Source organism: Ranitomeya variabilis, chromosome 8 (assembly GCF_051348905.1).
Source record: "Ranitomeya variabilis isolate aRanVar5 chromosome 8, aRanVar5.hap1, whole genome shotgun sequence".
Classification (NCBI taxonomy): domain Eukaryota; kingdom Metazoa; phylum Chordata; class Amphibia; order Anura; family Dendrobatidae; genus Ranitomeya; species Ranitomeya variabilis.
The window spans coordinates 66414942-66441177 of NC_135239.1; the positions used below are offsets into that span (position 1 = coordinate 66414942).

Here is a 26236-nt window from a genome sequence, read left to right on the forward strand (position 1 = left end):
ATTTACGATGGTAACCAGGGTAAACATCGGGTTACTAAGCGCGGCCCTGCACTTAGTAACCCGATGTTTACCCTGGTTACAAGCGAACGCATCGCTGGATCGCTGTCACACACAACGATCCAGCGATGACAGCGGGAGATCCAGCGACGAAAGAAAGTTCCAAACGATCTACTACGACGTACGATTCTCAGCAGGGTCCCTGATCGCTGCTGCGTGTCAGACACAGCGATATCGCATGGATATCGCTGGAACGTCACTGATCGTACCGTCGTAGCGACAAAAGTGCCACTGTGAGACGGTACCCTAAGGCATGTAAGCTATTTTTAGAATTACCCAGGGTCTTTCAGTCCAACATCAAGATAAGGTAAACAGTGGTGATGGGATTAAGTAGCACTATTAGCATATAAGCACACATCAATAAACAAAGCTTCACACACTCAATGTACAGTCACTATTACAGACTAAAGGCCCCGTCTCACATAGCGAGATCGCTAGCGAGATCGCTGCTGAGTCACAAGTTTTGTGACGCAACAGCGACCTCCATAGCGATCTCGCTATGTGTGACATGTACCAGCGATCAGGCCCCTGCTGCGAGATCGCTGGTCGTGTCGGAATGGCCTGGACCTTTTTTTGGTCGTTGAGGCCCCGCTGACATTGCTGAATCGGTGTGTGTGACACCGATCCAGCGATGTCTTCACTGGTAACCAGGGTAAACATCGGGTTACTAAGCGCAGGGCCGCGCTTAGTAACCCGATGTTTACCCTGGTTACCAGCGTAAATGTAAAAAAAAAACAAACAGTACATACTCGCCTTCTGATGTCCGTCAGGTCCCTTGCCGTCTGCTTCCTGCTCTCACTGACTCCCGGCCGTACAGTGAGAAGTGAGAGCACAGCAGTGACGTCACCGCTGCGCTCTGCTCTCAGTGTACGGCGGCTCAGTCAGAGCAGGAAGCAGACGGCAAGGGACCTGGACACCGAAAGGCGAGTATGTAGTGTTTGTTTTTTTTGGTAACCAGGGTAAACATCGGGTTACTAAGCGCGGCCCTGCGCTTAGTAACCCGATGTTTACCCTGGTTACCCGGGTGCTGCAGGGGGACTTCGGCATCGTTGAAGACAGTTTCAACGATGCCGAAGTCGTTCCCCTGATCGTTGGTCGCTGGGGAGAGCTGTCTGTGTGACAGCTCCCCAGCGACCACACAGCGACTTACCAACGATCACGGCCAGGTCGTATCGCTGGTCGTGATCGTTGGTAAATCGCTTAGTGAGACGGGGCCTTAAAGGTACCTTCACACTAAACGACTTTGCAATGATAACGATAGCGATCCGTGATGTTGCAGCGTCCTGGATAGCGATATCGTTGTGTTTGACACGCAGCAGCGATCTGGATCCTGCTGTGATATCGCTGGTCGTTGCTGAAAGTTCAGAACTTTATTTGGTCGTCAGATCGGCGTGTATCGTCGTGTTTGACAGCAAAAGCAACGATGCCAGCAATGTTTTACAATGGTAACCAGGGTAAATATCGGGTCACTAAGCGCGGCCCTGTGCTTAGTAACCCGATATTTACCCTGGTTACCATTGTAAAAGTAAAAAAAAAACACTACATACTCACCCTCTGATGTCTGTCACGTCCCCCGGCGTCCGCGCTGCTGCTCAGAGCTTCCTGCACTGAATGTGTCAGCGCCGGCCGTAAAGCAAAGCACAGCGGTGACGTCACCGCTGTGCTCTGCCGGCCCTGACACATACAGTGCAGGGAAGCGGACGCCTGGGGACGCGACAGACACCGAAATGTAAGTATGTAGTGTTTGTTTTTTTACATTTACACTGGTAACCAGGGTAAACATCGGGTTACTAAGCGCAGGGCCGCGCTTAGTAACCCGATGTTTACCCTGGTTACCCGGGGACTTTGGCATCGTTGGTCGCTGGAGAGCTGTCTGTGTGACAGCTCTCCAGCGACCACACAGCGACGCTGCAGCGATCGGCATCATTGTCGATATCGCTGCGGCGTCGCTTAGTGTGAAGGTACCTTTAAGGTACCGTCACACTCAGTGACGCTGCAGCGATATAGACAACAAAAAAACAGTACATACTCACCTTCTGATGTCTGTCACGTCCCCCGGCGTCCACAGGGTTACGCGCTGCTGCTCAGAGCTTCCTGCACTGAATGTGTCAGCGCCGGCAGTAAAGCAGAGCACAGCGGTGACATCACCGCTGTGCTCTGCTTTGACACAGTCAGTGCAGGAAGCTCTGAGCAGCAGCGCGTAACCCTGTGGACGCCGGGGGACGTGACAGATATCAGAAGGTGAGTATGTACTGTTTTTTTTTAACTTTTACAATGGTAACCAGGGTAAATATCGGGTTACTAAGCGCGGCCCTGCGCTTAGTAACCCGATGTTAACCCTGGTTACAAGTGAACACATCGCTGGATCGGCTTCACACACGCCGATCCAGCGATGGACAGCGGGTGATCAGCGATGAAATAAAGTTCTGGACTTCTAGCTCTGACCAGCGATATCACAGCGGGATCCTGATCGCTGCTGCGTGTCAAACACAACGAGATCGCTATCCAGGACGCTGCAACGTCACGGATCGTCGTCGTTCTCGCTGCAAAGTCGCTTAGTGTGAAGGTACCTTAACACAGTATGTTAGATAGTATATCAGTTGGCAAGTCTGTCTTCTTGACCCACCAGACATAAACACTTAAATTCACAAGCCAATATACAGATAAAAAGCCAGTTCTTTTGGTTTGCAAATAAACATGGTTGTCTGGGAAATTAAGATACAATCTGGTTTCTTCACACCAGAAAACTTCATCCACTACATATTTATGTTAAGAACCTATAACTTTGCCCTTCATCTTGCCAAACAGACCTACTTCACCACCCGGATCTCCTTTCTGTCAAACAACTCCAAAAAACGTAGACACCTTTCACTCCATCCTCAATCAAAATGCATAGGCCATATCACATACTTTTCTGCTGATGATCTGGCCTCCCACTTTACAGAGAAAATAGAAAATATCCATCAGGAAATCAGCTCCCAGCCGCCAAGAGTTGTGACTCCCATCCCTTGCCACATCTCCTCTGGTGCACTCTCCACATTTGGCCCCGTCACAGAAGAAGTAGTTTCCAGGCTCCTCTCTTCTTCTCATCCTACTAAATGTACCACTGACCCCATTCCCTCACACCTACTCCAGTCTCTCTCCAATCGTCTCTACTCATCTAACTAAAGTCTTCAATCTCTTCCTCTCCTCTGATATTTCCCCCCCTCCTTCAAACACTCTATCATTACTCCATTATTAAAAAAAACCTCTCTTGACTTATCCTGCACAAATAACTACAGACCAGGCTCAAATCTCCCTTTCATCTCTTAACTCTTGGAGCGCCTGATCTACTCCTGCCTTACCTGTTACCTGTCCACTCACTCTCTCCTAGATCCATCATTGTCCGCCTTCCGCCCCTACATTCTTTAGAAACTGCACTCATCAAAGTGACCAATTACATTTTGACAGCAGAACGTAATGGTGACTACTCTCTGCTTATTCTTCTTGACTTTTCTGCACTTTTCAACACTGTTGACCACCCTCTCCTACTCTATATGCTTCAATCAATAGGCATAAATGACACTGCTCTCTCCTGGTTCTCTTCCTACCTTTCTGACCGCTCCTTCAGTGTATCATTCGCTGGCTGCACTACGTTTCCTCTTCCTCTCACTCTTGGAGTTCCTCAGGGTTCAGTCCTTGGCCCCCTTCTCTTCTCTCTCTACACGGCCCCAATTGAACAGACCATCAGCAAATTTGGCTTTCAGTACCATCTTTATGCTGATGACATACAGCTATACACTTCTTTCCCAGACCTTACCCCCCCTGTACTGCAGAACACCAGTGTCTGTCTGACCGCAATTTACAACATCATGTCAGCTCTTTATCTAAAACTCAACCTTTCCAAAACTGAACTTCTTCTGCTCCTACCGTCTACTGACCTCCCTAACTCTGACATCTCACTCTCTGTGGGTGGCACCACAATAACGCCTAGGCAGCAGGCGCGCTGTCTGGATGCTACATTTGACACTAATCTTTGCTTCTCCTATATACAATCTCTTTCCAGCTCTTGTCGCTTGCACCTAAAGAACATCTTTAGAATTTGCCCCTTTCTCACCATGGAAACAACAAAAACCCTCACTGCTGCTCTGATCCACTCCCGCCTTCACAACTGTAATTCTCTATTAATTGGCCTCCCTCTCACTCGACTTTCCCCTCTCCAGTCCATCTTTAATGCAGCAGCCAGGGTCATCTATCTGGTAAATGGTACTCGGACATCTCCACACTGTGTCACTGCACTAGCTGCCGATGCATTATAGGATCCAATTTAAGCTGCTTGATCTCACCCACAAAGCTCTCCACAGTGGGCACCCCCCAACATCTCCTCCCTCATTTCTGTTTATCAGCCTACCTACTTGTTACGCTCCACAAGCAACTTTCGACTAACATCTACACTAATCTGTAACTCCCTCTCCTGGCTCCAAGACTTTTCCCAAGTTGCACCAATTCTCTGGAATGCTCTATCCCAAGAAATTAGGACTAACCACAACTTACACAGTTTTAGGTGCTCCCTAAAAACACATCTGTTTAGGGCGGCCTATCACGTTCCTTAATCAAAGACCTTTTTATATATAGCCCATTCACTACTTCTCTAAACATAACTCTACATAAAAATACACTGCACCTAAAAGCACTATAAATACTGGTGAGCAGCTTATGCAGCTTTTATCTATCCCCATTTGGTCAAGAAGGCTGGACTATCAATGTAAATAAGGACCTGTATTTTGTGTCTCCCCCAACTCATTGTAGATTGTAAGCTCTTGCGAGCAGGGTCGTCATTATGTTTGCTTTAATTATTGTATTATCTTTAACTTTGTTACCTATGACTGTTGTGTATCAACTGCTGAATTGTAAAATGCTGCAGAATATGTTGGCGCTATATAAATAAAAATTATTATTATTATAGATGAATGACTTTCAGCTCAAATTACATATTTTTCAATCAAGTTATGCTGGAAAACTGGTGTTAATAGAATATTGGTTGTTGTTTATTGTCTGTTTAGCTGTAGCAATATTATACTGTACATTTGAGGAAAAGATGGATCTGACAGGCTAACTTACTAGACTTTTAAATATTTATTTGCAAAGACAATTACATAAAATGAATCCGTACACATCAGTGATACAACTGTACAGTAATATGTACTATCTAAGATAAATGATTAATTTGTGAAATCATTAAGATGCCTACACTGATACAGGTTATGCAATATCCTTAAATTACTATATTATAACTTGCAGATATGAACTTGGGTTACTTATTAACTTCTATCAATCTTGTTTGTGCAACAGGAAAAGATTACTTACAGCAAAGAAAGTCGTAGATCAAGGTACTGTCCTGAAAAAAACAAACAAACATACAATATGTCTTAAAATGTCATCTTTGCATTGTTTGTCAGACAATAAGGATTGTTTTTATCAATTATTATGCACAAATTTGTCTTAAATGGGCAATGTATGCACAAAATGTGCTACAATGTTTGAAGACTATGTAAGAAATGACAACATATTTTAATATTTGTATATCTTGAAAATGTTGCAATATATTATATCTACTTTGGGATTTACCTGCTACTAATGGTGTTGTTTAGTACTCCTGTCTTCTAAGAGAATAGAGAGTGACCTGTCAGTCTAGCTGAGCGGGCTGGGCGATGCCTCGGGGGACTTGAATTTTGGACCAGTCACTGTCCACAGATGCAGTTTAAAACTTAAGTCCTTGCACTTATCCTCATGTCTATCTGCCGCCTTCTTCACTTCAATCACCGTCACTCTCGTTTTTTAATAACTCCAGTATGTCCAAGACAGTGGCCATTATTGGTGCGGGGTGCAGTGGTCTCACAGCCATCAAATGTTGCTTAGAAGAAGGTTTGGAACCTACATGTTTTGAGCAGAGGGATGGAATTGGTGGAGTCTGGAAATACACGGTACGAACATTTACATTATCTGTCTTTCGGCTTTTTATTAACAGTGAAAATGCATCTTTAAAAGTCTATTACATTTTTTTTCTTTAATTGTTTGTGTTTCACAATGATATATCCCATAGAGAAAAGTACCAAGTCTGAATGTAGTCCTTAAGTCTCTCTACTAAAATGTAGTAGGCTCTCTATAAGCCGATGCATAGTGCCCATATACAGGTAAAATATGTTGCTATCCATAGTGGTTTGTAACTGATCTGCAAGATGGTGACTCAAAACTCCTTCTAAAGTAATGATTTTTATCTGTTTTAACATACATATCAGATAAAGCTACCAAAATTTTTTTTTACAGAAACTGTAACTGTTGCTTACCACTGTCATTTGTCACCCATATACTATATTGTTATCCTTTCTAGCATATGTTAAAAATAAATCCCAAAAGCGCTTGATAGAGCCACAGTTGATGAAGAGATGTTAAGGAGACGTGAGTGTGATAAGTACACTCACTTTATAGGGGTCTGTTAGGAGAACAACACCCTCTGATGCCTTGTACCATGAGTGGACTTGAAGTTACTGCCAGACTTAAGGTACCTTCACACTGAGTGACTTTACAACGAGAACGACAGCGATCCGTGACGTTGCAGCGTCCTGGATAGCGATATCGTTGTGTTTGACACGCAGCAGCGATCTGGATCCTGCTGTGATATCGCTGGTCGGAGCTAGAAGTCCAGAACTTTATTTGGTCATCAGATCGGTGTGTATCGTTGTGTTTGACAGCAAAAGCAACGATGCCTGCAATGTTTTACAATGGTAACCAGGGTAAATATCGGGTTACTAAGTGCAGGGCCGCGCTTAGTAACCCGATATTTACCCTGGTTACCATTGTAAAAGTTAAAAAAAAAAACACTACATACTCACCTTCTGATGTCTGTCACGTCCCCCGGCGTCCACAGGGTTAAACTGCTTTCGGCAGGAGCGCTTGCTAATGCTGCGCTGCTGCCGAGAGCTTCCCTGCACTGACTGTCAGTGCCGGCCGTAAAGCAGAGCACATCGGTGACGTCACCGCTGTTACTGCCGGGTGCCGGCGCTGACACTTTCAGTGCAGGGAAGCTCTCGGCAGCAGCTCAGCATTAGCAAGCGCTCCTGACGAAAGCAGTTTAACCCTGTGGATGCCGGGGGACGTGACAGACATCAGAATGTGAGTATGTAGTGTTTTTTTTTTACTTTTACAATGGTAACCAGGGTAAATATCGGGTTACTAAGTGCGGCCCTGCGCTTAGTAACCCGATTTTTACCCTGGTTACACGGGGGCTGCAGGGGGACTTCAGCATCGTTGAAGACAGTTTCAAAGATGCCGAAGTTGTTCCCCTGATCGTTGCTCGCTGGAGAGAGCTGTCTGTGTGACAGCTCCCCAGCGACCTAAACAGCGACGCTGCAGTGATCGGCTAGTTGTCTATATCGCTGCAGCGTCGCTGAGTGTGACGGTACCTTTACTTCTTCTGAATATTCACAAATTCGCTGAATACATACAGTGAAGGAAATAATTATTTGATCCCTTGCTGATTTTGTAAGTTTGCCCACTGACAAAGACATGAACAATCTATAATTTTAAGGGTAGGTTAATTTTAATATTGAGAGATAGAATATCAAACATAAAATCCAGAAAATCACATTGTACAAGTTGTATACATTTCTTTGCATTTTTCAGTGAGAAATAAGTATTTGATCCCTCTGGCAAACATGACTTAATACTTGGTGGCAAAACCCTTGTTGGCAAGCACAGCAGTCAGATGTTGTTTGTAGTTGATAATGAGGTTTGGGCAAGTTACGATGAATTTTGGTCCACTCCTCTTTGCAGATCATCCTACCAACCATTAAGAGTTCTGGCTCCTACAGACCTGTTAGATGCTCCTAATCCACTCGTTACATGCATTAAAGACAGCTGTTTTACATAATCACGTTTATAAAAGACTCCTGTCCACAGACTCAATTAATCAGTCAGACTCTATCCTCTACATCATGGGCAAGACCAAAGAGCTTTGCAAATCTTATATCCACTCCAGGGTATGGTCTGGTGTTTAAATAGTCGGCCTCTAGTGGCAGTGTTCAGTGGGGCTGGAGCTGGCATCTCCAGAGAAGTGGTTGTTTATTATATTGAACCTAGCTGTTATATTCTGAGTGTGCGGATCCCCAAAGCTGCGGAGACTGTATACCACTTTGTTTTTTTTTTCCTGTTTTGCCTGGAGGGCCATGTTTATTTTCACTTTGTTGGTTTATGCCATATGTCTAGTAAACCAGAGGAATAATTAAAGCCACAGTGTACCTGTGTCTACCTCAGTGCGCAGCTGAGTGAGCCTATCTAGCACAATATATATCACAGTGGCATATAAAAGTTTGGGCACCCATGGTCAAAATTACTGTTATTATGAACAGTTAAGCAAGTTAAAAATGAAATGATCTCTAAAAGACCTAAAGTTGAAGATGACACATTTCCTTAGTATTTTACGCAAATACAAAAATACATTTTCATCTATTAAATTTTAAGAATTACAAAAGGGAAAATGGGCCAATACAACAGTTTGGGCACCCTGCATGGTTTGTATGTAGTAGTACTCCCTATTGAAAGTATAACAGCTTGCAAACGCTTTTTGTATCTAGCTAAGAGTCTTTCAATTCTTGTTTGAGGGATTTTTATCCATTCTTTATTGGAAAATTCTTCCAAGTCTGTGAGATTCCTGGGTTGTCTTGCATGCACTGCTATTTTGCTAGCCACAGATTTTCAATGATGCTCAGATCAGGGGACTGTGAGGGCCATTGTAAAACCTTCAGCTTGCATCTTTTGAGGTAGTCTGTTGTAGATTATGAAGTGTGTTTAGGATCATTATCCATTTGAAGAAGCCATCCTTTTTTCAACTTCAGCTTTTTTATAGATGATATGTTTGCATTAAAAATTAGTTGAAATTTCATTAAATCCATTCTTCTCTCTACCTGTGAAATGTTCCCCATGACATTGAATGCAACATAAATCCAAAAGCATCATTGATCCACCCCCATGCCTAATGGTTAGCAAAATGTTATTTTCCTGAAATTCTATGACCTTTTTATTCCATGCATTATATTAACCTCAATGATCTATGACTTGTTTCTAAAATGCATGAGGCTTGTTTCGATGTTCTTTTGCATACTTCTGCCCCTGAATTTTATGGTGAGGACACAGAAGAGGTTTTCTTCTGATGACTCTTCGATCAAGGCCATATTTGTGCAGGTATCTCTGAACAGTACACTCCCTGACGACGTTATGTCGCTTATCCTTGTTATGTAAATAAAAGCTTATAACCTGACGTTAAATTCATCCATTGGTTGTATAAATTATTCTTTTGAAAGCTGAAACCCTCTGAAATGTGGTTTAGATTAAGAAAATAAATTGGCATCAATGCCAAAATATTGATCAGTTAATGGACAAAGAATGGTCAGATTTTGGCAAGACCAAAGTTTTGTCGCCTGGTCATATAATGCACCCAATCCTAGTTTACATCCTCACCTGTGCTCAGTAAATGATCGGTTAATTAGTGTGTGTATAAAAAGAAACCCAGCAACCCAGACCTTCACTTGAACTGCAACTTGAGCTCTGACAACATGCCAAAAATCCACCCTGCGACTAAAGCCTGGATTATCAAGAGGCTGAAGACCAGATCTACTACAGAGGTGGCTGGCACCTTTAATGTGTCTCAGCATCAAGTACAAAGAATTAAAAAAAGATTTGAAGAGACTGGAGATGTGTTTGATAAGCCCAGGTCTGGCAGACCCCGCAAGACAACTGCTCAGGAGGAACATTTGTTGGTTAGAAAATCCAAAGCATGCTCCTCTTCCACTGCAGCAGAGCTCCAACAGGCCTGGTCACCTCAAGTCCCTGTGTCAACTAGAACAGTTTGTAGGATTCTGTCTCGAAATGGCCTCCATGGTCGAATCAGTGCCCAGAAGCCAGCACTAAACAAAAGGCAAATAAAAAACCGTGTGGCATTTGCAAAGTCCCACAGCCTGCTAAACAGATGGACGCTGGAAAAGTGGCAGAAGGTGGATTTACTGATGAATCTTGAGTAGAATTATACCACAGCCAAAACACATACTGCAGGAGACCTACTGGAGCCCCTATGGATCCAAAGTACACCCAGAAAACAGTTAAATTTGGTGGTGGTGGAAAGATCATGATCTGGGGTTACATTCAGTATGGGGGTGTGCAAAACATTTGCAAGGTGGAAGGCAATATCAATAGCCTAAAATATCAAGAAGTATTAGCTTCCTCTTATATTCCAAATCATAAAAGGGGCCAAATTCTGCAGCAGGATGGTACTCCATCTCATGTATCCATCTCTACAACAAAGTTCAAGGCAAAAAAGATCAAGGTGCTCAAGGACGGGCCAGCCCAGTCACCAGACATGAACATCATTGAGCATGTTTGGGGTAGGATGAAAGAGGAAGCTTGGAAGACAAAACTAAAGAATCTAGATGAACTCTGGGAGGCATGTAAGACTGCATTCTTTGCTATTCCTGATGACTTCATTAATAAATTGTATGAATCATTGTTGAACCGAATGGATGCAGTCCTTCAAGCTCATGGAAGTCACACAAAATATTAAATAGCACCACAACTGTTAGGAGTCGAGTTCCTGCCTCTGCACAGGGGGAATCTCGGGCCATCTCTACTGCGGTCTCCCATTCTTCTCCTGCCGCAGTGGAGCCTGCTCAGCGGAGACGTCGGTCCCAGCGTCTCACTCAGTCTGACTCTGTGCAAAGGGTTACTGCTGCCTTTCCAGCTTCTGCCATTGTAGCCAGTACTGGGCAGCGGCGAGCAGACGTTTTTGGGACTAAGTCCTGCTTTTCCCCTTCTGAGCATGCCCAGGGTAAGTTCTCTCGTTGGAGATCAAGGGTCACATGCAGGGCCATATTTAGAGTTTCTGCTGCCCTAGGCACTTTTAGTGCTGCCTCCCCCTTTGGTGAGTATGACACTATCGGCAGTGACTTTAGCAAGAATCGCTGATGTGAAAGTCGCCTTTTGCAGCAGATCTGGCAGTTTTTCTGCATGTGCTGCGTAATGGATCACTTATGGCAACACTGCGTTTGGCCTCATTCATTCTCTATGGTATTTGCGGCACTTGCCATGATCTGGCAAATGTGGTACCATACCTCCCAACTTTTGAAGAAGGGAAGGAGGTATAAAGTGTGCGGCGCGCTAAGCGCGCCGCGGCAAATTTTAGGCCACGCCTCTGACCACACCCATTTCACAACTAGTCACACCCATATCCACGTCCCAACCACAGCCATTTAGCACTGCTGATCACACTGTTTTATATACAATAATTATATACGAAAAAATATGGCCACAGTGCTCCATACTGTATAATGGCCACACATGATGCTCCATACTGTATAACGGCCACACATGATGCTCCATACTGTATAACGGCCACACATGATGTTCCATATTGTATAATGGCCATTGGCCACACATGATGCTCCATACTGTATAACGGCCACGCATGATGCTCAATACTGTATAATGGCCACACATGATGCTCCATACTGTATAACGGCCACACATGATGCTCCATACTATATAACGGCCACACATGATGCTCCATATTGTATAATGGCCATTGGCCACACATGATGCTCCATACTGTATAACGGCCACGCATGATGCTCAATACTGTATAATGGCCACACATGATGCTCCATACTGTATAACGGCCACACATGATGCTCCATACTGTATAACGGCCACACATGATGCTCCATATTGTATAATGGCCATTGGCCACACATGATGCTCCATACTGTATAACGGCCACGCATGATGCTCAATACTGTATAATGGCCACACATGATGCTCCATACTGTATAACGGCCACACATGATGCTCAATACTGTATAACGGCCACACATGATGCTCAATACTGTATAATGGCCACACACAGTTCTCCATGATACTGTATAATGACCCCCCCTCCTGTATGCATGGCTCATATTCCCCCCCTGTATGCATGGCTCACACTCCCCCCTGTATGCATGGCTCACACTCCCCCCCGTATGCATGGCTCATATTCATCATCCCCTGTATGCATGGCTCATATTCACCCCCCCTGTATGCATGGCTCATATTCACCCCCCCCGTATGCATGGCTCATATACACCCCCCCTGTATGCATGGCTCATATACACCCCCCCCTGTATGCATGGCTCATATTCACCCCCCCTGTATGCATGGCTCATATTCACCCCCTTGTATGCATGGCTCATATTCACCCCCCCTCCTGTATGCATGGCTCATATACACCCCCCCTATATGCATGGCTCATCTCTCCACCCCTCCCCCTGTATGCATGGCTCATATTCCCCCCCTGTATGCATGGCTCACACTCCTCCCCCTGTATGCATGGCTCACACTCCCCCCCTGTATGCATGGCTCATATTCACCCCCCCTGTATGCATGGCTCATATTCACCCCCCCTGTATGCATGGCTCATATTCACCCCCCCTGTATGCATGGCTCATATACACCCCCCCTGTATGCATGGCTCATATACACCCCCCTGTATGCATGGCTCATATACACCCCCCCTGTATGCATTGCTCATCTCTCCACCCCTCCCCCTGTATGCATGGCTCATATTCCACCCCCCCTGTATGCATGGCTGATGGGCCATCAGCCATGCATACGGGGGGGTGGAATATGAGCCATGCATATGGCTCATATATTCCCCCGTAGGACCAGGTATATACCGTGCCCTGGCATACACAGGGGTGGCAGAGCAGGACTTGGATGGCGTGCGGGGAGTTTGCCAGTAACCCGCTCGGCTCTGCTATATCTGCGCAGCACTCACCTTCAGGTGCCCGTTCAGGTCGTGTGGGTCCCGGTCCGGCTGACTGTCATACGATTTCTCCGTCAGCATCGGGGCATAGGGGCAGAGGAGCGGTTGAACTCGTCCTCGTCCATGAAGATGCGAGTGTCGGCTTTCTCCTTCTCTAGCCCCATGCTTCCTCCTTAGGGGGAAACCCCGCGACTGCTCCAAGCTGCGGTGCGAGAAGACACTTCCTGGATGGTGCAGCTGCTCTCCGCGCCCCCCTCCTACCCGGTGTGAGTTGTGAGTATTGTCTTCAAGGAGGGCGGGTGGGACTCGGAGGCGGGGGGCGGGAGGCGGGGGGGCGGGGCGGTTGGTCGCTTGTGACCTGGGACTTAAAAAAAAAACAAAAAAAAAACCCTTGCTCAGGTGCCGCCCCCCGCAATGTCACCGCCCTAGGCACGTGCCCTCGAGTGCCTAGTGGCAAATACGGCCCTGGTCACATGCTTAGATACTGCAGCTAATCCCATTGGTCCTCTAGGAAGGTCCTGAAGGAGCTCAACTTCTGTGGCAGCCTCCCATTGGTCCTTCTGGGAAGGTCCTGTACTTGCTGCAGCTATAAAAGGTTCGCATGACCGCACAGCCATGCGCTAGTATCAATCCAAGTTATGTGCTTTGCGCCAGTGTGGTTATGTGTGATTGTATTCAGGGACCTGGCTGAAATAAGCCCCTAGAATACTGGCACCTCCGGTGAGGAGATTGTGTGCTTGCATGACCACTGACTGCTATCAGTTCGGCAGTTAGCTTGTGCTCCTGTGAGTCTAACAGGGCGCAGTGCTTTCCTTTCACGGCTACTCTGTGAAGTAACATAGCTAGCCTATACCGCCAAATAGTGCCACCATTCACTAGCAGCAGGTTCCTCCTGCACGGTGGACCCCGGGCTGCGAACGCACCAATACTAATAAACATCTATATTTACTGGGTGCATTCCACTAGCCCTAACAACAACTTCATTCACCAATGTTATGCAACATATATTTGTATTTTAATGCCTTCAAGACGCAGCCCTTTCTCGTTTTTGCGTTTTCGTTTTTCGCTCCTCTCCTTCCCAGAGCCATAACTTTTTTATGTTTCTGTCAATATGGCCATGTGAGGGCTTATTTTTTGCGGGACGAGTTGTACTTTTGGTTTTACCATGTCTTGTACTAGAAAACGGGAGAAAAATTCCAAGTGTGGTGAAATTGCAAAAAAAGTGCAATCGCACACTTGCTTTTTGTTTGGCTTTTTTGCTAGGTTCACTAAATGCTAAAACCGACCTGCCATTGTGATTCTCCACATCATTACGAGTATATAGACACCAAACATGTCTAGGTTATTTTTTATCTAAGTGGTGAAAAAAAAATTCCAAGCTTTGCTACAAAACAAAACAAAAAATTGCGCCATTTTCCGATACCCATAGTGTTTCCATTTTTCGGGATCTCGGGTCGGGTGAGGGCTTATTTTTTGTGTGCCGAGCTGACGTTTTTAATTATACTACTTTTGTGCAGATACGTTCTTTTGATCTCCTGTGATTGCATTTTAATGAATTTTTTTCTCGCTACACCATTTAGCGATCAAGTTTATCCTTTTTTTTAATTGATAGATTGAGCGATTCTGAACGCGGCGATACCAAATATGTGTATGTTTGATTTTTTTTTTTATTGTTTTATTTTGAATGGGGCAAAAAGGGGGGTGGTTTAAACTTTTTATATATATATATATTTTTTTTTCCTATTTTTTTAAACTTTTTCTTTTAACTTTTGCCATGCTTCAATAGCCTCCATGGGAGGCTAGAAGCTGGCCAACTGCATCAGCTCTGCTACATAGGAGCAATCATCAGATCACTCCTATGCAGATGAATTACAGGCTTTCTATAAGCGTCGGCCACAGGTGGCGCTCGCAGCAAGCCGACATCACCAACCATAGTGGTCTCACATGACAGGGTCAGCGATGCGTTCATTTCCGGCCCAATTGCCGGAAGCAGTAGTTAAATGCCGCTGTCAGCGCTTGACAACGGCATTTAACTAGTTAATAGTGGCGGGTGAATCGCGATTCCACCTGCCGCTATTGCGCGCACATGTCAGCTGCACAAAACAGCTGACAAATCGCGACTTTGATGTGGGCTCAGCGCCAGAGCCCACATCAAAGGGGGAGACATGACATGCGCCGTACTAGTATCGCATGTCATGAAGAGGTTAAATTAATTATTTGTTTGAATATCACATTACTTTCTGTGGGCAACAAAACTTTTGTTTTGGACAAAATCTGACCATTCTGTGTCCATTAACTGATCAATATTTCTGCATTAATGCCAATTTATTTTCTTAACCTAAACCACATTTCGGAGGGTTTCAGCTTTCAAAAGAATAATTTATACAACCAATGGATGAATTTAACGTCAGGTCATAAGCTTTTATTTACATAACATGGATAAGCGACATAACTTCTGTCAGGGAGTGTAGAACAATCTGCTAAATCTTTCTGAAGGTCTTTTGCAATCAAGAAGGTGTTATGATTTGCCTCTCTAGCAATCAATTCTATGAGCAGCTGTCTCTGAAATTTTGCTTGGTCTTCCAGACTTTAGCTTGACCTCCACTGTTCCTGTTAACTGCCATTTCTTAATTACATTTAAAACTGAAGAAAGGGTAACTTGAAAACACTTTGATATCTTCTTATAGCCTTCTTATGTTTTTGTGGGCCTCCACCATTTTCATTTTCAGAGTGCTTGTCAGCTGCTTAGAAGAACCCATGGTTGTTGTTTTTTGGCACAAGGTTAGAGGAGGCTTGGTTTCTATAAAGCTGGGGAATTTGCATCACCTGGCCTTTTCTATAAATTATAGAGAAGAAGCCATAACCATAACAGGCTAAGGTCAGAAACCTTGGCCAAGGTTGTCTGAGCACACAAATCTCCAAGGGTGACACAGCTTTTGCATCAGCTAATTTTCCTTTTTTGTAATTTCTAAAATGTAAAAGATGAAAATTATATATATATTTGCCCAAAATACAAAGGAAATGTGTCATCTTTTAACTTTAGACCTTTTAGAGATTTCATCTTCATCTTACTTAACTGTTTACAATAACAGTAATTTTCACCAGTGGTTCCCAAACTTTTACATGCGACTGTATTTTCACACTGCCTGTCGACATATTAAACACAGTTAGTGGATCTGTCCCAAATATATATCAGTAAACCAGATATTGTTTGGTTAATAGTTGGTGTGAATAATCAGGAATTAGGGGTAGATGAAGGTTCTCCAGCCTCCCTCTTTGGTGGTTTTGTGGTTGTTCAGTACTTCTGCATTGAATAATGTGCCAAATGTTCTCAACTACAAACCAGTACATTGTTCCTCTCATATTTATCCCTTGAGTGCTGTTGTTTTCACTAGTCTATATTCCTATAGGATGCTGTGGAAGAAGATCAAGCTAGTATTTATAATTCACTATTCACAAATACTTCCAAAGAGATGATGTGCTACAGTGATTTCCCGATGCCTGAAGACTTCCCTGTATATCTGCATCATTCGAAGATCTTGGAGTACCTCAATCTGTATGCAGAACACTTCAACCTCTTTAAATACATTCAGTTCGAGGTAACACAAAATAAATAGACTAGTGATAATATGAAGATAGAATATACTATGAAAGTTAAAGGATATACCAGATTTAACACTTTTTTTCATTCCAATGCATAAAAAAAAGCAAAATTGTGATTTCTTTGATTTAAACATCCAAACCATTTATTGCTCAGAGTGAATATCCAGACTTACTGTATGTCTATTCTTTGTTGCAAACTTTAACAAAGCCGGAATGGTCTGATTCTGCATTTATTCTCCCTTCCATCTGCCCTTGAATGTAAATCAGCATGAAATAGGGGACAGATCGAGACAGTGAAGTATAAATACAATATCAGATCATTTTTCGAGATATATGTAACCATTGATACACAATGGTCTGCATAGGTGGTATATACACAAAACATTAGGAGATGTTAGTTCTTTTGCAAAGGGGAATATATCAGGTTCACCCCTTTTTATATTGTCAGATACCAAAGGAGTTTTTTTTTAGCCTTGCAATGATACTAATATTTAGCGACATTTAAAGTGGTGCTCTGAAGTCCAAATTATTTATCATCCTAAATTCCTATATATTTAATGCCATAATCTAAATTATTTTCTAATATACTTGAATTCAAAATTTCCTTATCCTTTCCTAACTTCACTGTTTTTTTTTCTTTTCTTTCTCATTTGTTTTTTGCTGACACTAAGGCCGGAGACACACTAGTGATTTTAAAATCGGTCCAATTTTGTTCCCGCAAAGTCGAAAGAGTGTCATGCAAGTGTCATCGGTTTTTTATGCAAGTACAATCCGATTTTTAACACCTAGCATCCGATTTACATGTGAATGCAGTGCGATTGCTATCCGACTGCAATGCGATTTTAACACGAGCTTTTACAAAGTGCAATTCTGTCATTTACACATAGTTTTCAAAGGAAATATTCTTCAAAACACACACATAGATAGATAGATAGATAGATAGATAGATAGATAGATAGAGCGATCGATCGCCGGCAATTCAGTAGCCGCGTACAGTAAAATCACAGCAGGACCCAACAGGAAAGAATAGATAGATTCCATACAGTATACACATAGAATAGATGGATATAGAGATGTCAATGACATATACAATTAGTACAGTGCATGTGCAGCTTACTGTACATGTATTTAATTATTAACCCCTTTCTGACCTCGGATGGGATAGTACGTCCGAGGTCAGATCCCCTGCTTTGATGCAGGCTCCGGCAATGAGCCCGCATCAAAGCTGGGACATGTCAGCTGTTTTGAATAGCTGACATGTGCCTGCAATAGCGGCTGGTGAAATCGCGATTCACCCGCCACTATTAACTAGTTAAATGCCGCTGTCAAACGCAGACAGCGGCATTTAACCGGCGCTTCTGGCCGGGCGGCCGGAAATGAGCGCATCGCTGACCCCGTCACATGATCGGGGGTCAGCGATGCTTCTGAATAGTAACCATAGAGGTCCTTGAGACCTCTATGGTTACTGATTGCGGTAGCTGTGAGCGCCACCCTGTGGTCGGCGCTCACAGCACACCTGCATTTCTGCTGCATAGCAGCGAACATCAGATCGCTGCTATGTAGCAGAGCCGATCACGTTGTGCCAGCTTCTAGCCTCCTATGGAGGCTATTGAAGCATGGCAAAAGTAAAAAAATGTGAAAAAAATAAAAATATATAAAAGTTTAAATCACCCCCCCTTTCGCCCCATTCAAAATAAATCAATAAAAAAAAAATTAAACCTACACATATTTGGTATCGCCGGGTTCAGAATCACCCGATCTATCAATAAAAAAAAGCATTAACCTGATCGGTAAACAGTGTAGCAAGAAAAAAATTTGAAACGCCAGAATTACGTTTTTTTGGTCGCCGCGACATTGCATTAAAATGCAATAACGGGCGATCAAAAGAACGTATCTGCACCGAAATGATATCATTAAAAATGCCAGCTCGGCATGTAAAAAATAAGCCCTCACCTGACCCCTGATCATGAAAAATAGAGACGCTGTACATGTATTTAATTAAAAGATTATTATTATTATAAAAATGGCTTTTTTTTTCCCGTTTTCTAGTACACGACATGCTAAAACCAATGATGTCGTTCAAAAGTACAACTCGTCCCGCAAAAAATAAGCCCTCACATGGCCATATGGACAGAGAAATAAAAAAGTTATGGCTTTGGGAAGGAGGAGAGCGAAAAAGGAACACGGAAAAACGGAAAATCCCAAGGTCATGAAGGGGTTAAAAGATTATTTTTCTGAAAATTGCGTGGGCTCCAGCATATTTTCTTAGCAGAGGGAAAGCTAACAGCTGGGGCAGAAGTTTATAGCCTGGGAAGGGGTAATACCCATGGAGCTTCCCATACTATTAATATCAGCTCACAGCTGTATACTTAGCATTTATTGGCTATTAAAATGAGGGAACCCCCCCTAAAAATGACGTAGGGTCCCCAAGCTCCATGGGTGTTACCCCCTTCCCAGGCTATAAACAGTTGCCCCCAGCCGTCGGCTTTCCGTCTTCTGGTTAAGAAAATTACAAAGGCCATTTTATGAATGAAGATTATTTCCTGCTGTTGGACTTTTTTTTATACAAATCCACTGCTGCTAATCCCTTGCACTTTAGTTCAAATTATCTAATTGAAAAAGATTCTAGGCCCTGGCAACCGCTCTATCATATATTCATGTGTTTTTGGGACTCAGTTTTATCAAGTATAGTGATTAATATAAATCGATCTAAACAACTCCTCAGCTGTCTATACTATTTTGGTTTCAGTCAAGAGCAGATTATACACATTTTACTACCTTAAACTAGACAAATGGTGGTAATTGCCTTTATTTGCTGATAACTATAATCTTTTAGATATTAGCGCCGCCGTGTCATTTATATTAGAAAACAGATTATGGCATTAAATAGATAAGGATTTAGGATGAAAATTAATTTGGACTTCAGACCACCCCTTTAAGTATCCTTCACAAACATGATCTAAAAGCCTTATGTAAATGTTAATATATTAATACATTTACTATTTTTATTCTATCTAGACAAAAGTTTGCAGTGTAAAACAACATTCAAGTTTTGCAACAACAGGAAAATGGAATATTGAAATTGAAAAAGAGGGAAAGATGAAGATGGATGTTTTTGATGCTGTTATTGTTTGCAATGGTCATTATAATGATCCATACCTACCGTTAGACTGTTTTCCAGGTGAGTTATTGTTGTGAATCAAAAAGTTTAACCTTTACTGACATATGCTGCGATAGTCCATCATTTGTTGCCCTCCTGTTGTGTAAGGGTACCGTCTCACAGTGGCACTTATATTAATAGTATGGGAAGCTCCATGGGTATTACCCCTTCCCAGGCTATAAACTTCTGCCCCAGCTGTTAGCTTTCCCTCTGCTAAGAAAATATGCTGGAGCCCACGCAATTTTCAGAAAAATAATCTTTTAACCCCTTCATGACCTTGGGATTTTCCGTTTTTCCGTGTTCCTTTTTCGCTCTCCTCCTTCCCAGAGCCATAACTTTTTTATTTCTCTGTCCATATGGCCATGTGAGGGCTTATTTTTTGCGGGACGAGTTGTACTTTTGAACGACATCATTGGTTTTAGCATGTCGTGTACTAGAAAACGGGAAAAAAATTCCAAGTGCGGTGAAATTGTAAAAAAAGTGCAATCCCACACTTGTTTTTTGTTTGGCTTTTTTGCTAGGTTCACTAAATGCTAAAACTGACCTGCCATTATGATTCTCCAGGTCATTATGAGTTCATAGACAACTAACATGACTAGGTTCTTTTTTATCTAAGTGGTGAAAAAAAATTCCAAGCTTTGCCAGAAAAAAAAAAAATTGCGCCATTTTCCGATACCCCTAGCGTCTCTATTTTTCATGATCTGGGGTCAGGTGAGGGCTTATTTTTTACATGCCGAGCTGGCATTTTTATTGATATCATTTCGGTGCAGATACGTTCTTTTGATCGCCCGTTATTGCATTTTAATGCAATGTCGCGGCGACCAAAAAAACGTAATTCTGGCGTTTCAAATTTTTTTCTTGCTACACTGTTTACCGATCAGGTTAATGCTTTTTTTTATTGATAGATCGGGTGATTCTGAACCCGGCGATACCAAATATGTGTAGGTTTAATTTTTTTTTTATTGATTTATTTTGAATGAGGCGAAAGGGGGGGTGATTTAAACTTTTATATATTTTTATTTTTTTCACATTTTTTTACTTTTGCCATGCTTCAATAGCCTCCATAGGAGGCTAGAAGCTGGCACAACGTGATCGGCTCTGCTACATAGCAGCGATCTGATGTTCGCTGCTATGCAGCAGAAATGCAGGTGTGCTGTGAGCGCCGACCACAGGGTGGCGCTCACAGCTACCGCAATCAGTAACCATAGAGGTCTCAAGGACCTCTATGGTTACTATTCAGAAGCATCGCTGACCCCCGATCATGTGACGGGGTCAGCGATGCGCTCATTTCCGGCCGCCCGGCCAGAAGCGCCGGTTAAATGCCGCTGTCTGCGTTTGACAGCGGCATTTAACTAGTTAATAGTGGCGGGTGAATCGCGATTTCACCAGCCGCTATTGCAGGCACATGTCAGCTATTCAAAACAGCTGACATGTCCCAGCTTTGATGCGGGCTCATTGCCGGAGCCCGCATCAAAGCAGGGGATCTGACCTCGGACGTACTATCCTGCTCGCTTCTTGAAATGAAGAGTCATCAGTGACACCCATTTCAGGGGCTGGGCTAGTCTCAGCATGATGTGCACTGTGCACAATGACAGTGCTCTCTATGTTGCCAGATCAGATCAGGAGTAATAAGCTGGCAATAGAACGTTTTGTTAGAATATCCAGCGTGCAGAGACCAGCACAACCCCAGCAAGGGACGTCACTGGTTTTTGCACACTGCTTATTCTGACAATGTGCTCTGTTGCCGGCTCGTTATTGCTGATCTGAGACGATGAGAAAGTATGCTGTCATTGTGCACGTCACGCAGGGATTAGCCCAGTCTCTGAAACGGGCATTACTGTTGATGCTTTGTTTCAGGGAGGGGCAGAGGCTGCGGCAGTGATTTCAGTCTTCGCTTGAGCGTCCTGGCATGTACTGGGATTATCAAACTTAGGGCTCATTCTTACTTGCTATGAAATTGGACGAATGCAATCCGATTAAAAATTGGATTGCATTTGGGCCAATGTTATTCTATCAATATGTGTTCTTCAGCGTTTTTTTTTCCAGCTCGGATCAGATCATGATCAGTCTGGAAAAAAAGTGCAGCGTGTTTCGATTGTAATCGGAAATCGGAAAAAAAATTGGAAAAAAATTCCAAGTGTGGTGAAATTGTAAAAAAAGTGCAATCCCACACTTGTTTTTTGTTTGGCTTTTTTGCTAGGTTCACTAAATGCTAAAACTGACCTGCCATTATGATTCTCCAGGTCATTATGAGTTCATAGACAACTAACATGACTAGGTTCTTTTTTATCTAAGTGGTGAAAAAAAATTCCAAGCTTTGCCAGAAAAAAAAAAATTGCGCCATTTTCCGATACCCCTAGCGTCTCGCACTCGACAATAGAAGTCAATGGGTGCGAGAAAAAAATAAAAAAAATAAATAAATATCACAGCACTTGGGCCATGCGAGTGCTGTCCTATTTTTACACACCAATGTCCAAAGTTGGCATTTCGGCAGCTGGGTACAGTAAAATCACTGCTGGGCCTGACAGGAAAGAATAGATAAAATACATACAGTTTATACACATAGAATAGGTATATATATATATGCAGTTAATAGCCTCTGTGTCTGTACTGCTACTGCAGCGCCCCAGAGTCCTGGTCGTTGCAGTACTGTGGCTTCGCCACTAAGGGGAGCCATGGTGCGTTCGATGGCACTGAAGGAGTTCCTCCAATCAGGTATCACAGACACCAATATGTTTCACAGCAGGGCCTCCGGGGGGAGCTAAGGGTGCTATTCATTAGGCCACTCCCCACCATAGTGGGTAAACTGGGGGTCAGGCAGGAAGTTAGAGGAGAACGCTGACTGGATTGAACGAAGCAACACCTAGTGAGAGAGGGTGTTGTGGAGGAAGAGACAGTAGGGTCTCTGCCAGGGGTGGGATCCTGGCAGAGGCTTGGCATTAGAAAGAACGTAACGGGACCGTGCCTGCTCAGCATAGCGGCGGTGCCCAAGAAAGGACTAGAAGCGAGATAGATTGTGCTGAGTGAGAAACGAGATCAAGCAGACGGAGAATACCAGCAGGGGTTTTGTTGAAAGAGGCAGCACCTTGCTGAGGCGCATTACCGGTGGCCGGAACGCCGAGGGAGTGGAATAATATACAGCTTTAAGCCATACTCCAAACAGCGGCAGGACAGTCAGTCTCAGGCGGGCTGTCTACCACATATCACCTATGAAGTCTTGGGGGGCAATTGCGGGAGAGGGGCGTCACTAGGGTCCCGGAAGAACTCCAGGCCTACCTGACAAACGGGTGCCGTTCCAACCTGAATAACAGGGAGGGATGGAATAAGAGAGGAACATCTAATCGAGTTGTGAGGGAACTTAAGAAACAGACACAACAGTTGTGGGGTACTTTCCGTGAGCACAGCAGGGAAGGACTACAACACACAGCGCTAAGAAGGAAGGCACTGATTTCCACCTGTGAAGAGAACTCTGGAGGTGCCATTGGACCGGCCGGACTTGCGCAGCCTGGTGAACCGTATTCTGGACTGAGGACTCAGAGATCTCCAGTAAAGAGGTAAAGAGACTGCAACCTGGTGTCCTCGTTATTTACCGCGACCTGCACCCCACAACTGCACCGCTACACCACCGTTAACACCACCTACTTCACCGGACGTCCTCCACTGACGGACAGGGCCACGGACCGGGTCTAGCCACCGTGACAACCCCAGGACTGAGATCCCAGAGGCCCGGCTCCGGGTACCCCTCGGCCCTGCGGCGGTGTGGGGGCGCTCCAACTTGGCGTCACGAACAGGATCTACTTAAGCCTGAAGAATCAGGTCATGTGTGCCTAGAGACTGTGATTTACTGTGCTTGAACTGTACTTTATTGAAAAGACTGTGCTGCGCCAGTTGCCGCCAAAATCCGCCGCCATTGCAGCGCTAAGGAGAGCGCAGGAAGAGAAGAGGGGCGTGAAGTGGGCGTAGGCAAGCTGGAGAGCGCGAACAGCAATGGCCGCCCAGTCTAAGTATTTCTGTGTCCTGAGGACGTGCCCGTCAACAGCCGAAGTCCGCCTCCTGATCCTGGTCGGAGGGTGGAGACCATGGGGACGGGGCCGCCCACGAAAGAGACCGCGAAAAGAGGACATTGGAGGACAAATAAAGATGGCGACACCAGGAGCACCACGCGGAGCTGACCCGGTCCGGCCCGAGGCTGCGCAACCCGAGACAGCCTCCGAGACGCCAACGCTGCGGGGCCTGACCCTCGCAGAGCCACCAATGGGTCGACCTCCTTTGCCGCTGTCTGCAGAACGTGTGGCTGCGGCCGAGGCCCGACAGCTAGCCCGCCGGCTGAGGGCCGATGACCACGTACTTACACAGCTAGGCCAGCCCACAGAGATCCGTCTGTCCCCAGTGTCCCCTGTCGCCACCCACCCGGCCGTGGCTGGAGGCATGTCACCGACGCCGGACTTGAAGATTTTACCAGATGCTGAACATCTGCGGCGTCTGATGGCCGCATGGAGGAGCCGACCCCAGCCTGCGGAACAGGTTGACTTGACCAGCGCTCCAGAGATCCCGTCCTCACACTGGGGTGTAGTGGTGGCCTTTAACCCCCGGTATGGAAGAGGGGTGATTCAGGAAATTGGAGAGCCGCTGCAGGTCCGCGTGGATCGGGAGGAGGTGGAGCCTTGCAGCGGGAGGCTCGATCGTGACCTGGAGCCGGGAGATGCCGTCACTTACACAAGGTGGAGGAGGGACACTGGCGAGACGGGCTGGTTTGCCCGAGGTGTCCAACGATGCGTTGCCCTCCAGGCTGCTGCCGGAACACCAGAAGGAGCTGATTCAGTGGGGAAAGCAGCAGAGCCCGGTCCTGCGGAACCCCGAGAAGCCCAGCCTTGCCGTGCCCCGGAGGGACGGGTGCACCTGCCGACAAGGAGGACCTCCCGGCGAGGGATTTTATCAATACTGGGACCGGAACGGCGTCCTGGCTCACCGGTGCGATCTGTTGGCCTGGTGAGGCCGGATAAGAGGTCGCCTTCTGCAGAACCCCAGTAAGATTTTATTGCTTTATGAAAATGTAAATAGTTACTGTTTGTTCTTTTGTTCCTGTTGCTGCTAAACCCGTCCAGGGTAAACTTTAAAAAGGTGACCCCTTTGTTGACCCGGGGTCACTATTGTTGTTTTCCAGAAGTTTTGCACAAAGTTACACAAACTGCAGTAATCATGGACTGTGCATGATTCGAACTTTCCTGTAAATAGTTTGCACCTTCTTAAAGGTGCTTCCTACTGGTTTTAGTTAAAGACACTTTGCGAAGATGCCATTCCGGAGCTCTGGCATGAACGGGTAGGCTGAGAAGACGAGCTACCTCAGAGAGACTTGATCTCCTCTTAAAGGGGAGGTTAGAATTGAACTTGGAAAGTGATACTGTTTCTGAACAGTAATGTTATGATGATGCTCTGAAAGAAATGTAACCGTTTTACATGAAAAGTTATATGTGTTTAATATGTTTGAAATGTGAAATTTGAATAATGTTCTTTAAAAGGAAAGATGCAGAAAGCCTGTTGAGGTAGACTAGAGTTCTGCATAACTAGAAACGTAAGAAAGTAATAATGAAGGTGAGGATAGAAGGTAAACCCTGCGTCCCCATAGAAAGTTAGTTCGTTACTAAGGACAGAAAGTAGACCCGTAGGGGTTAGTGAGTGAGTCCTTATAGGAGCCAGGCAGAGTGGGCTCCATGTTCTCAAACTGAAAGGAATGTTATGTCTATACTATGTATAGTAGAGAAAGGCAGTAGGCCCTGGCTGAACGGGACGGTCCTGTAAAAGAAAGGAGAGGCAGTAGGTCTGGTGCCATAGGGACAGGCGGTCCTGCAGGTTCAAAAGTAGGAGAATGAAGAGTTACCTTGCCCTGTAATGTGATTATAGGAAGGCCTTTGATAAACTAAGAGTGTATGTTTCTTAAAGGCAATGTTAATTTATTGTTCCAGCATTTGCACTTAGTAGAATACCCGGTTGGGTAATGAGAGTTAATTGTAGCCTGTTGCTATGATATTTGATTATGTTTTGTAACGTTAAAGTGTCCTCACCTCCCATAAAGGGAAGCCTGTTCAAGTATGCTTATTGTTTTGCACTCAACAAAATTGTATGTCTTTTTGCTAATCTGTATTGTTGTTTTTCTTCCCAGTCCCGGAGTACTGTGTTTAACCAGGGGGGAGTGCAGCGCCCCAGAGTCCTGGTCGTTGCAGTACTGTGGCTTCGCCACTAAGGGGAGCCATGGTGCGTTCGATGGCACTGAAGGAGTTCCTCCAATCAGGTATCACAGACACCAATATGTTTCACAGCAGGGCCTCCGGGGGGAGCTAAGGGTGCTATTCATTAGGCCACTCCCCACCATAGTGGGTAAACTGGGGGTCAGGCAGGAAGTTAGAGGAGAACGCTGACTGGATTGAACGAAGCAACACCTAGTGAGAGAGGGTGTTGTGGAGGAAGAGACAGTAGGGTCTCTGCCAGGGGTGGGATCCTGGCAGAGGCTTGGCATTAGAAAGAACGTAACGGGACCGTGCCTGCTCAGCATAGCGGCGGTGCCCAAGAAAGGACTAGAAGCGAGATAGATTGTG

The 26236-nt window shown here is 44.8% G+C and overlaps 1 protein-coding gene across 2 annotated transcripts in view; it reads left to right on the forward strand.

Annotated features, from left to right (window-relative positions):
- LOC143788352 (dimethylaniline monooxygenase [N-oxide-forming] 2-like) overlaps positions 1 to 26236 on the forward strand; it is a 69279-nt gene that overhangs the window by 22939 nt on the left and 20104 nt on the right. Inside the window, exons 2-5 of one of the 2 annotated variants that reach the window (XM_077277980.1) lie at positions 5338 to 5426; positions 5888 to 6020; positions 16291 to 16479; positions 19502 to 19664. In XM_077277980.1, the coding sequence (XP_077134095.1) occupies positions 5889 to 6020; positions 16291 to 16479; positions 19502 to 19664 (484 nt within the window). In that variant the 5' untranslated portion in view covers positions 5338 to 5426; position 5888. The remainder of the gene's footprint in view (positions 1 to 5337; positions 5427 to 5887; positions 6021 to 16290; positions 16480 to 19501; positions 19665 to 26236) is intronic. The other variant, XM_077277982.1, reaches the window with a different exon arrangement.